The sequence below is a fragment of the Myotis daubentonii genome, chromosome 6 (genome assembly GCF_963259705.1).
Source record: "Myotis daubentonii chromosome 6, mMyoDau2.1, whole genome shotgun sequence".
Classification (NCBI taxonomy): Eukaryota; Metazoa; Chordata; class Mammalia; order Chiroptera; family Vespertilionidae; genus Myotis; species Myotis daubentonii.
This window is the reverse complement of record NC_081845.1, coordinates 12038897-12051321: the sequence shown is the minus strand read 5'-3', so window position 1 is coordinate 12051321 and position 12425 is coordinate 12038897. Positions and strand designations below refer to the sequence as shown.

The 12425-nt window shown below is 44.2% G+C and overlaps 1 protein-coding gene across 1 annotated transcript in view; it reads right to left on the bottom strand.

The window, feature by feature from the left end:
• DCBLD1 (discoidin, CUB and LCCL domain containing 1) overlaps nucleotides 1-12425 on the bottom strand; it is a 63682-nt gene that overhangs the window by 40058 nt on the left and 11199 nt on the right. The window contains 1 exon segment of the mRNA XM_059700153.1: nucleotides 1782-1994. Within this exon segment, the coding sequence (XP_059556136.1) occupies nucleotides 1782-1994 (213 nt within the window).

The window sequence follows — 12425 nt, the reverse complement described above, 5'->3', positions numbered from 1 at the left end:
GCTTTGGGAATATTTGCTCCCCTTTCTAATTCTTCTCCCCTGGGCCTCTGGTTTGAAAGGTGAGCAAATGAGTCCTCTGCTGCTCTGCCAGCAGGTGGAATTAACTGCTTGTTTTCCGGAAAAGGAGACGTTCCCCCAGACACACCAGTGTGGGAGGGCAGCTTCAGGCCCGGGAGCACTTTGCCTCGAATTTTACACTGGAGGTCTGACACGCAGTCTTCTCTGAATCCGTATGAAATCCCTGGCCAGTGAGATTCCCTGACAATGGCCTCTCTAAGTTAATTCAGATTCGATCACCCAAGGTAACGGAACAGTGAGCTTCCCAGGGACCTTCTGCGTTCCTGGAATTGCCATTTTCCCGTGTGAGTCAGACTGGAGTTTAAAAAGTGCAAATAATTATATGAAGTCGACCATCTTTGTTCTGTCAAAGTGATTTAACCATCATTAAAACAGACATAATATTGTCAGGGCTAAAAAATCTTAGCTGTTTTCCCCCTGATGGGGCCTGGGTAAGTTTAGACCTCTGAATAGACTCAGGCATGGTCCATGCCTCCACCTGGGCCCAGGCACCCGCGGTGAGAAAACAAGTCTAGACTAAATGTAACCACAGCCTGGAAGGCTACGTGTTTGAGAAACTGCCTATGGAACGAGCAGGCGGACAAGACTTTACCTAAAACCTATATCATTTGTGGAGTTGTGTGGGCAGAGAATTTCAGAAAATCTCCACTCTCAAAATAACCCGTGGACAAGATTTTGTCTAAACTCAAGCTGTTTCCTTGGCTTTGGGACTGTAAGGTTGCTGTTACGGTGATTTTAGATGCCACTGTGCTAACAGCACACCCAGGGCACAGGAAGCTTAATTTCCAAAGGTTATTTGGGAAACTGTCCTTTGCACTTGCTGTTCCCCTTACCCAGAAACTCTGACCTCAGACATATGTGCCCAATGCATTCCCTTCTTCATCGGGGTCTCTGCTCAGATGTCCCGTAGTGGGGAAGCCTTCTGACCACCCCATTTGAAGTAGCACAAACAACTCAAAAACAGGCTCCATCTTACCTTAGATTTACAGCGGTGCTCAACCTGTGGGTCGTGACCCCTTTGGCGGTCGAACGACCCTTTCACAGGGGTCGCCTAAGACCATCCTGCATATCAGATATTTACATTACGACTCATAACAGTAGCAACATTACAGTTATGAAGTGGCCACGAAAATAATTTTATGGTTGGGGGTCACCACATGAAGAACTGTATTTAAAGGGCCAGAAGGTTGAGAACCACTGGCTCAGAAGGTCTTCTTCTTGTTTTCATGTTTCTTTCTCACAATCACCCACATGATAGATGCATTAGTTTTCCTTCCCCCCTCCCCTCCCCACCAAGGCAAGCTCCATGAAGGAGGAACTCTGTTTTTCCTCACTGCTATATCCCAACCAGTTTCTCACAGAGTTCCTGAACCCAGGATCACTATTCAATAAATATTTGTCACAGGAATGAATGAACCGTAGATGTTTTAGCCAAGAGCCATACATCTCCCATTCTCTTCCCAGCAAGATACAAACTCAAACAAAGCTCCCAAGACACGCACACCAGGCTAACAGTGACATCTCCTTAGATGTCTTTGTTGCAGCTTATGAAGCAAATGTACCATGTGAGCTACCCCAAGAGTTTACAAAACTCAAGTTTCTCTTCTAATGTTCCCAGGCTATTTTGCTAAGAAACAGACAGCCCCCTCCCCCCAAATTGCAAATGTTTTCATGCACACAGACACCCCGGTCTCTCTCCTTACCGTACTGATTGGAATTGCTGGTGAAGAGCAGGTAGTCAGAAGCACAGGTCTGGGACTCAATATCCAAATCTCCTAACCTCAGAACCAACCTCTTCCCCTTCGGTACTGTGATTGTCCTCTCACACGTCGTGTGATTGGGGTAAGTCCGTGGATAATTCTTGGATGCCATGGTGCCACTGTCCTGATAGGACACTATGTGTCCACAGCCATCGCCTGTTAGAGAAAAGGATTTAAGAAGTAAAATTAATTGTTCCAGAGAACTGAGAATCCAGTACAATTCTCCCGTCATGTATTTTCTTCCTTCTTTGAAAAAAAGTAATTAAAAATTAAAAATAAGATTAAATTATTATGCAGTATGTATTGTTTCACATTAGTTCATCTCTTGTTTCCCAGTTTAATCTTTTGAACAGTTAATCAAAATGTTTCATATTAGAATAGAAAGCCATCACTAGCAAACACATCACTTTATCATATTATTTTTCTAATCATCTATCTATCTGACCTTGTACAGTGGGCCCTTGGAATTCACAGATTTGCTGTTTGTGGGTTTGTCTATTAGCAAGCCAATGTCATGTAAAAATCTGCGAAGGAGAAAATACTATTACTTACCTCCGAGAGTTATCATGAGGAGTAAGTGAGATAACGAATGTAAAACCTGTCACTGACAGAATCTGAGACGTAGGCTGAGAGGACTTTAACAGCTTGTCATTTAGCTGGGAACTAGCAATCATTCACCATTCATATCTCACTAATGACAGTCATGGATTGATGGTGCCTGATAGAGAAAGTCAAGCATCTCCTACATTGAGTGCTTGCCACACACCAGACCTGGAGCTGTGGGAGACACACAAAGCAGCAGTGGCTGCTTCCTGGACCTGAGAGTAAAATGGGAGACAGTCACATGTCCAAATAACTGTAACACTAGATGCTTTGTGCCATATCCGGGGCTTAAACAAAGGGCTGAGGCAGACGAGAAAGAATCTCTTTTAGTGAAATATCACTAGTTCATTAAAATAACAAATTTTCTTAAGACTTCTCTGAACAAGAAAGGTCATCAATTGACCAACAAGTTGCCTTAGTAGATTAAAGTGACCAAGTTAATCATTCCAATATCTAATGGTGTGCACAAGTGGGTGTGGCAAGGCAAATGAGCACGTACTGCATGCAAACTGCAAAATGCCTGTGGTTAGTACAGCTTCACATAAAAAAAACAACAACAAGAATTCCTACCCTTAGGGAGGGAGAGGAAGCAGAAATCATTTGGAGAAGGAACTCGGTTAGGCAGGAAAACAAGGGCTCTCCATAGAAGCCCCAACTAGGGCACAATGGGAGCTAAAGACCCAGCAGCCTTCTCCCTTCTGCCACCTCTTCCCTAAACTAGAGGAGGATTCACCTGTGGGCATCCTTTATTCCACTTCCTTCTTGCAGCTCAAATAATAATGGAGGCCCAGACCAAAAGAAATATCTGGGGGTAGGGCAGGGAACCCCAGCATCTGCCCCACTCCAGCAGACCAGGTGTCGGGAAAGGATCCACCCATTCTCCAGAAATTCCCACAAGGTTCTGCTGGCCAGGAGTTGGGTGGAGGGAGAGTTGACCTTAAGAAGATGGGGTAGAGAATACCAGGGAAATGTGGATGGGTAACTACAATGAAACTGCTCTGCAACCTGGAGATCTAGGCAAAAGTTGTGGGATTTTTACTGTAGGCAACAGGGATCCAAAAAATGTTTAGAGAAGAGACTTAATGAAGTATTTGAAAGAGGTATTTGAGAAAGTGGGTCAACCTGGTCGGGTAATGACAGGAACTAGAACACAGGGAGAATCTGGGTCAGAGGAGCAGTGGTAGGGCTAGAAACGAGCCGGCTAAAGGGGAAAGAAGAGAAAGAAAACCTGGAGAATTCATCACAAAAAACTATGAACAGACTGTAGTATGTGGTGGAAAAGACAAGAGGAGAAATAATCACTAAAATTTTGAGTCCAGAAATGATTGGAACACTGAGGTCAATATAGACAGAAAGGGAAGCCTGGAGAGCAAACAGGTTTGGGGCAAAGGTAAATGTGTTTGTTGAACTGGAGGTGATAGCTATATTTCTTGGGCTTTCTGGCAGTAGGTACATTCCTCTCAGGTCCATGCTGATAATTAAATGAAAATTATAACAGAGTGAAGCATATTGTGGGGAAGCACATAATGCACAGGGTTTTCACTTAAAAAGTGAATTATTTCGTGCTTTTAAAGGCTTTAATTTAAAAAAAATAATAATCCAATTTACAGTTTCTTTTGAAAACTGGAAGACATGGTAACCAAACCAACAGGCATTCTCAAAGAGCCAGTGATGTGGTGACTGCCCCTTTAAAAGAGACAAACACCCAGCCTTGGGGAGTGTGGCTCAGTTGGTTGGGCATCATCCTGGTTCAGTTTTGGGAGGCACCCAATTGATGTTGTGCTCTAGCATTGATGTTTCTCTTTCTCTCTCCCTCTCCCTTCCTCTCTCCCTTCCTCTCTCTCTCTCTCACTCTCTCTCTCTCAATAAATAAAATAAAATAAAATAAAATAAAATAAATAAAATAAAATAAAATAAATAAAATAAAAGAGACAAATACCCTTGTCTCCCCACCAGGTCCTGGTCACTCGTTTTTGACTTGTCCCATCATTGGAGGTATTAATTTTGAGCACTCGAATAGAGCAGCACTAGGGTAACTAGAGTACAAACACATGATTGTGCTTATAAATATGCACTAACCCTTTCTAAGCCACCAAGATACCGGCTGGTAAACATTAAATGCCTCTTTTCTTAGTACAATGAAATTCTGCTTTAGTAAGAGAAGAGCAAGTGTAGTATTTTCTAGATAACAGAGCGAAATTATATGGAATCAACCTACACATGATTACTGCATTCTAAATCTTAAGTGACATGTTATGACAAAGAAAAATCCCACGGTGCCACTTTTATTCATTTTATTAGGTGCAATAATGGTATCAAAGTTAACTAAGAAACTGGTGTGTTTAGGGATGCCCACTGAGATATGTAGGGCTGAAATGACACAATGACATAGGTCTGTCAGGGTTTGTCTTCCAAAATGCACTTCAGCGAAATCGGGAGGGAAGGATGGGGAAATGCTGCTGGTTGCTGTAGCTGGATGATGAAGGTTCAGGAGCTTTGTTCTGTTTTTAATTAAAATGAAAACAAATACAGGCCAATCTTTAAGGGAAGAAATACAATCTTGCTTTTATGATTCAACTCCACCTGGTGTGGGAGGGCTGGCGGGCAGTGAGCCACGGCGATGTGGTGCTGGAGGTGACAGCGACAGCACAGCGCCCCCACCCAACATCAAAGGGGGGAAGTGGAAGCGGGGAGGGAAGAAGCCTCCCCACAGGGAATCTGTCTGCTCTTCAAAAGTGGCTGCCACACAATGTTTACCTTTTTCTTCCCTGTAATTTAATTGCCAAAACATAGGATGACTAACCCATGTGTCATTTCCTCCGCGCCTTAGACTGAAAGCTCCCCACTGGGGAGGATTTGAAGAGTTGTCCCTCCAATGGTGGGCTTCAGGCCTGGGGTTTGCTCAGAGCCAGAGCTGGTTTGTGAGACTGACCAACCACCTCCTCCAAACAACTTACAAATATAAAACTGCATGGGTGACGTTGAGATTTTAGTGGGGGTGGGGGGGGGGGGGTGGGGGGAACCACAGCAAGTACTTACTCATATAACTCCCCAAGTGACCTCTGTACAAAATTTAAGTATTTTAATTCTAAACATTTGGAAACAACCTAAATTAGAAAAGAATAGTCAAACTATGATATCTCCAAGCAATGTCATGTTAAGGTAAAGTTAAGCTCATGTTTTAGAAGACGATTTAATTTATTTTTGGAAGTCAGACCTATTATTACATGTCATGCTCAAAGAAGTGAAATGACTTAAAGCCACAGAGTTAGTAGGAGGTGCAAACGGGTATGAACTCATGCTCCAGAGTCCACATGATTAGCCAGACTAGAAAGGCACGGTGAGCCAAGTAACAAACTTAAACTTCAGGTGAGAAGTGGGGCCTCTCTGTCCCTTGGTCAGAATCTGGGCAACCTCAGGGCTGAAGTGTCTATGCCACATGGCTTTCTGGATGAGGCCCTGGCAGGCAGCAGAGGAGGGGGTAATCTGGGAATACAGTTTTTGTAGAAGACTATTTTTAAAACAGAATATAGAGTACACACATAGATATGAACGAAAAAATGTTTACTTCTATGGCCTGGGATCACAAGTAATTTTTATTTTGTTTGTACATTTATTTTCTATATTTCATACAATATGAAACATTATCCTATCTAATAAAAGAGAAACATGCAAATTGACCATAACCCCGGCACCCTTCCCATGGGCTAATCAGCACGATATGCAAATTAACTGCCAACCAAGATGGCGGCCGGCTGCCACACAGCTGAAGCGAACAGGAGGCTTGCTTGCTCCAGTGACGGAGGAAGCCAAGGTTCCCCGCCTGCCGCAGCCCAACTCTGAGCTGCACTCTAAGCAACTATGTTGCAATTATAGAAGCTAAACAAGCTCCAGAGACCTGTTTTCAGCCAGCTTCGGCCTCAGAGCTTAGAGCTGCAGTGATGGCAACAGAGTTTCAATTATAGAAGCCAAACAAACCTAGATACCTGCTTTCAGCCAGCTTTGGCCTCAGAGCTTAGAGCTGCTGTGATGGCAACAGAGTTTCAATTATAGAAGTCAAACAGACCCAGAAACCTGCTTACAGCCCTCAGAGGTAGAGCCAGCTCTCAGCTCCAGTGACAGCTATAGAAGGTAAATAAATCCCAGAATAAAAGAAAAAAGGAAAAAAGGAGAGGCTGGGAGCTTAAGTTGCCCTCCAGCCTGAAAACGGCTCTCAGGCCCTCACCCAAACTGGCCAGGCACCCAAGTGGGACCCCCACCCTGATCCGGGACACTTTCAGGGCAAACCAGCCGGCCCCCACCCGTGCACCAGGCCTCTATCCTATACTACAGGCAGGGTGGGACAGCGCGAGCTGCCACCCAGGCCCCATGTGCAGCCCTGGGCAGCGAGGCATAAGCCCCGCCCCCATCCAGGACCCCTGTGTGCCACCCGAGCTCCCAGTCAGGACCCCCGTGCCACCTAAGCCCCCAGCCGGGACCCTATGACTATTGGAGAGCAGGAAAGTGCCGCTGGGCCCTGGGTTGCTGTGGTGATCCGGCCATCACTAAGTAGAAAAGTGAGGCCTGTAGGCAGCCCCCAGCTGTGCCTAATCCAGGAGCAGGAAAGCAAGCCTGGCCTGAGGGCAGCCCCCAACTGGGCCTGATCCAGGAGCAGGAAAGCAAGCCCAGCCTGTGGGCAGCCCCCAGCTGGGCCTGCTCCCTGGTTGCCATGGCAATCCTGGAGCAGGAAAGCCCAGCTTGCAAGCAGCACCCCCATCCTGGCTATAGCTCAAGGGAGAGTACAACATGCAGTGGAGGCCAGGAGCCTGAGAGATCATGACAGAGGGGCTCCTGCTCCAAGCCTCCATGGTGTGGCTGGGGGCAGGCCCCCAGCAGACACACACACACACACACACACAGTGCCTGCTCTGAGCCTCCAATGTGGCTGGGGGCAGACCTCCAGTGGGAAGACACACACACACACACACACACACACACACACACACACAGCAACTGCTTCGAGCCTACGTGGTGTGGCTGAGAGCAGGCCCTAGCAGACAGACACACAGACACACACACACACACACACACACACACGGGATGCCTGCTCCAAGCCTCTGCTGCCAGACTGTGGCCATCAGTCGGACATCCACTGAGGGCTCCCGGACTGTGAGAGGGGCAGGCTGGGCTGAGGGAACCCCACGCCCCTGTGCACGAATTTCGTGCACCAGGCCTCTAGTATAGAAATAAAATAATTAAAAGTACCCCCCAAAAGTACCAAATTCACCTAATGTTCTTTGTAACATAAAAGTTACATTCAGCATTAGCTGTATAGACACCAGTATATCCAAATTGTCATTAGAAACTCAGTCCACAAGCAGCTAGGGACTTGGTATCATGTAGTTCCCATTTGAAGCTGCTCACAGTCAAGGGGAGAGGTATGTTAACAAGTCATTCCTGACAGTGTAATGACAGGTCCAAAAACAGAGACACGGGCTCAATATCTGTTCTGCAAGTGCCTTAAATGAATGGATATGCCTCTGGCTCTCTGTCTTTGACATCAGCCATTTGGGAGAAGTATGGATATACGAGGTATTTTTAACAGAAGCTTAAAACAAATCCTAGATGCTTATCTACGTGAGTCAACCATTTATTTAGTCTACTGTAATTCCACCAAGAAAGCAAAACAATAACTTCCTTAAAAGACTATTTGCTTTTGATAAGAAATCTTGTTCAAAAAAAAAAAAAAGAAAGAAAGAAATCTTGTTCCATTAACAGAAAAGTGAAATTAAGATATACGTAGTACAGACTAACTTCTGTAATACCACAAAGTATGACATAGAAAAAAAAACAACAAAAAACACTTTTCACTGAAATGCACCAGCTTGCAAAGTATTTGGATGAAGTGAAATGAACAGTGCACAAATAACTTTAAGATTATTAACTGGCCCCTAAAATAAGACACCAGCCTTCAACTATTTTTTATTAAGACCCATATGTAGAATATAGATTTTCCATCCCAACCTAAGTAAGCACAGATATATACATATGCATAGATAACAAACAAAAGTCTAATGTTTAATTCTTTTATCATATGTAATGCACTGCGATGGTTCCTATTCTATTTCATTTTTTAATTAAAAGCATGCTGGGTGTGCCAACTGAATTGATTCTATTGCCTATTAATAAGCCTGCAATTTGGGCAACAGTGCCCTAAAATATAACAGAAGTGAAACCATTTCTAGAGATATGATTTCATTACAGTTGTATCCTTGCGCTTCTAATAATCAACTTACAACAGGTCTCAACACATACTCAATCATTTCATGTGTGGGTGTGAGAAAATTTCTTCCCATGTCTAAGATCAAGTGAGCTCTTGATGACTACCATCTTTTCAACCACAAAGGGGAGCTTGCAATTATTACAGAGCTCTTTGTCCCATGGTAAGGTGAACAGCTTTCCCAAGGTATTACTAATTGCATTGCCAGCCAGACTCTCTCAGGAACTTCGCTCTTCTCCAGGGATGCTTAACTTTGTTTCACTTTGTGTGTCGCCTGGAAAGAAATGGAAAACCAGGGGCAGGCAGGCCTAAGTGGTTGTGTGAAAATAGAGTCAGACAGAAGTTATAGTAATAAAACTTCAATTATTCAACATCTTTAGTTTTCCTGAAAGGAAATGAATAATACTGTGCTGAAAGAAGTTGTAGTCATAGACTAGAAACACAGGCCAAGTTGTGCAAAACCATTCAGGATCTCCTTAAACCTTATTCTCGCCACAAAGAAAATAGATGCTAATGATATGACTAATCATCTAATGAAGATAATACTTTTTGCCTCAGCAGATGAAAGATTTTTAAGAGTAAAATAAAAGGAAACATAAGGGACTTATTGTCAAAAGCCTCTCTATGTAAGCCCTCAACACAATGTTTTCTATCAGCTAAAAAATGACTTCAAAGAAATCAATGTGAATGTATGAAAATGGAACAAATCATTTTGAGAGGTCCTGTCCACAGCTCCCTGCATAATGCTTGGCTGTCTCCATCAGTGTGCAAAGACACCAATAATTTTAATGCAAACATATTGAAAAGTGCATGCACACCCAATGGAAGAAATCTCAACACCTAGCTTGATGCTATCCTTTAATGTGCTATAAGTAAAACCAGTTAAAACTCTCAAGTTCTTGGCCACACTCCAGCCTTGTGATTCCGACTGAGATAGTTGTGGGTGTTGGGGAAGAGGGTTTCAGATTTCATAAATTATTTCATACACTTGGGAGGGGACAGCAACCATGGTTCTCACAATGGGTTCCCGCACAGCCTTGCCCAGTACTGACTTTGCGGCCTTGGGTGAGTCCCTTTACCTCTCCAAGCTTCAACTCGTCATCTGTAATAGAGAGACAATGAGAGTGCCCAACTCACAGGGTTATCATGACATTCAATGAGATCATGATGATCGAGTATTGAGCATAGCGGCTAGTATAAAGTAATAATTCAATATATTTTAATTGCTATTTTTATTTTAAAGTGCTACACATATTAAAGTATCAAGAATATTGCTTTGAATTAGCTGACTTTATCCAAATTTCATCATCTGTTGGTTCTGTGAGCTTAAGAAGTTACCCACTTAGTGTGTATCCATAACTGGGTGTAGCAAAGATGAACGAGTCTGTGTGTGAAGTGCCCTCAATTGCCTGAGAAGTCTAATTAGAATGGATCCCGTGCTATTTGTTGAGAGCCTGCTCATTGCTAAGCCAGCATCTCCTTAAGTGGGCACTGTGAACTCCTAAGTCCTAATAGGAGTTTTACAGGAGGTCAAGCCCTCATCTCCAAAAGACAGTTGCAGGTCAGAAAGCTTGCAGAATCCTACCTTTTTCTGTACCACAGGACATCTCAAAGCCTGGCCGGGCGCAGTGAAGTTCTCTTAGGGGTTGCAGTTTGCAATATTCCCAGGGAACCCTTTCCTCAATGGGCATCACTAGGGAGTCGTGTTCTGTGGGACACACTGGCCAGTTCCTGGGCTAGTCTCTCAAAAGTGAGACATACAGAGATTCCATGAGGCCTCTGGGATTAAAGATTGTACATGGAGAAGTGTACTTTGGCCTTTAGATTTCTACGAACAATACTGAAATTGTACTATATGATTCTGATATTCAAAAAACGACTTTTCATACTGTTGTTATTAAGTTACAAGTGTTGGGGGGGCATTGCAACAAATTTGACACATTGGATGAGAGAAGTTTCATAATTTTACAGATGAAAACTTACGAAAACCACTTGTTTGTACAGCAAAACCAGTCTAAGACAACTGATTTATCTCTGTTGAATAGATGCTTAGCATAAGGAAGTTGAAGAAAAGTGGCTGCTGACCTTTCCTAATAATGTCAGGATGTTGATGCAATGTCCAAGCTGCAATTGTGAAGTTGATGATAAATATGGGAGAAATCTTTCCTGTCCCTACAACACGCTATGTTTCCTAATCTTGCTTCCATGTTAAACATGCATTTTGCCATTGTTCAGATACTAGAGGCCCAGTGCACGAATTCATGCACAGGTGGGGTCCCTCAGCCTGGCCGGCAATCCAGGCCTATGGGGTGGGGGGGGGGGTGGGGGGTGCGGCGGCAGCTGGCAGGGGGGAGGGACCATGGGAGGTTGGCCTGCCAGCCCTCCCATCGGTGCTGATCAGGGGGGGGAGGGGCTGCAGGAGGTTGGCTGTGGGAGTGCACTGACTACCAGAGGGCAGCTCCTGCATTAAGTGCCTGCCCCCTGATGGTCAGTGCATGTCATAGTGACTGGCTAACCAGTCGTTCGGAGCGTTCAGGTCGTTCGGTTATAATGGTCGCTTAGGCTTTTATATATATAGATATGTAACTCAATATTGACTTTTCTCTCTAGAGTCCAAAAAATCCCATATGACCAAGTATAAACAAAGTTAATCTGAGTTTTAAAAGTTAAACCTGTCAGTATTTCTCTTTCACACACACATATGGTTTCACTTTCACAAATACATTTTTCAAAAAAATCAGTAAGAACCAAAAAGTTATTAGAACAGGAAAAAAAATTCATGAAACTGTGAAAGGGCTCTTTCTTACTAATCCTTAACATTTATCCAAGCACTTACTATAAAAGGTGACAGATACAAAGCATCCTAAAAATTTTACATTATCTTATTTAATTCAGGATGATTGTATTTGATAGATAACATTATTAGTTTCCTTTTTAAAATGATAAAATATTTCATATAGATCTGTATATATACACACATACATAACACACCTATATTCATAAGCTATACATATGAGATATACATACCTCAAACATCCAAATATATATCTATCTACACTAATAAAAGAGAAACATGGTAATTGGTGTACGACCACTACCCTTTTCATTGGCTAATCAGGGAGCTATGCAAATTAACTGTCAGCCAAGATGGCAGCTGGAAGCCAGGCAGCTTGAAACTAACATGAGGCTTGCTTGCCTCAGTGAGGGAGGATCGTTGGAGGAAACCAACGTTCCCCGCCTGCGGCTGCAGGCCTCTGAGCAGGCAGTTTAAGAAACATTGTAACAAATACCACAGGACTTCAGCCAGCAGATTCGCAAAGGCCAGAAACCTACTTTCAGCCGGAGGCCTAAGAGCTGAAGCCAAGCCTCAAGGTAAAGCTGGCCCAGAATAAAAAGAAAAAAAAGGAGCGTTTGGGAGTTCAGTCACTCCCAGCCTGAAAACAGCCCTCAGCCCCTCACCCAGGCTGGCCAGGCACCCCAGTGGGGACCCCCACCCTGATCCAGGACACCCTTCAGGGCAAACCAGCCGGCCCCACCCATGCACCAGGCCTCTACCCTATATAGTAAAAGGGTAATATGCCTCCCAGCACCGGGATCAGCGTGACAGGGGGCAGCACCCAAACCCCCTGATGGCCCTGCGGCTCTGTGTGTGACAGGGTGCGGAGCCCCAACCCCCTGATGGGCCCTGCTCTGTGTGTGACAGGGTGCGGCGCCCAAACCCCTCC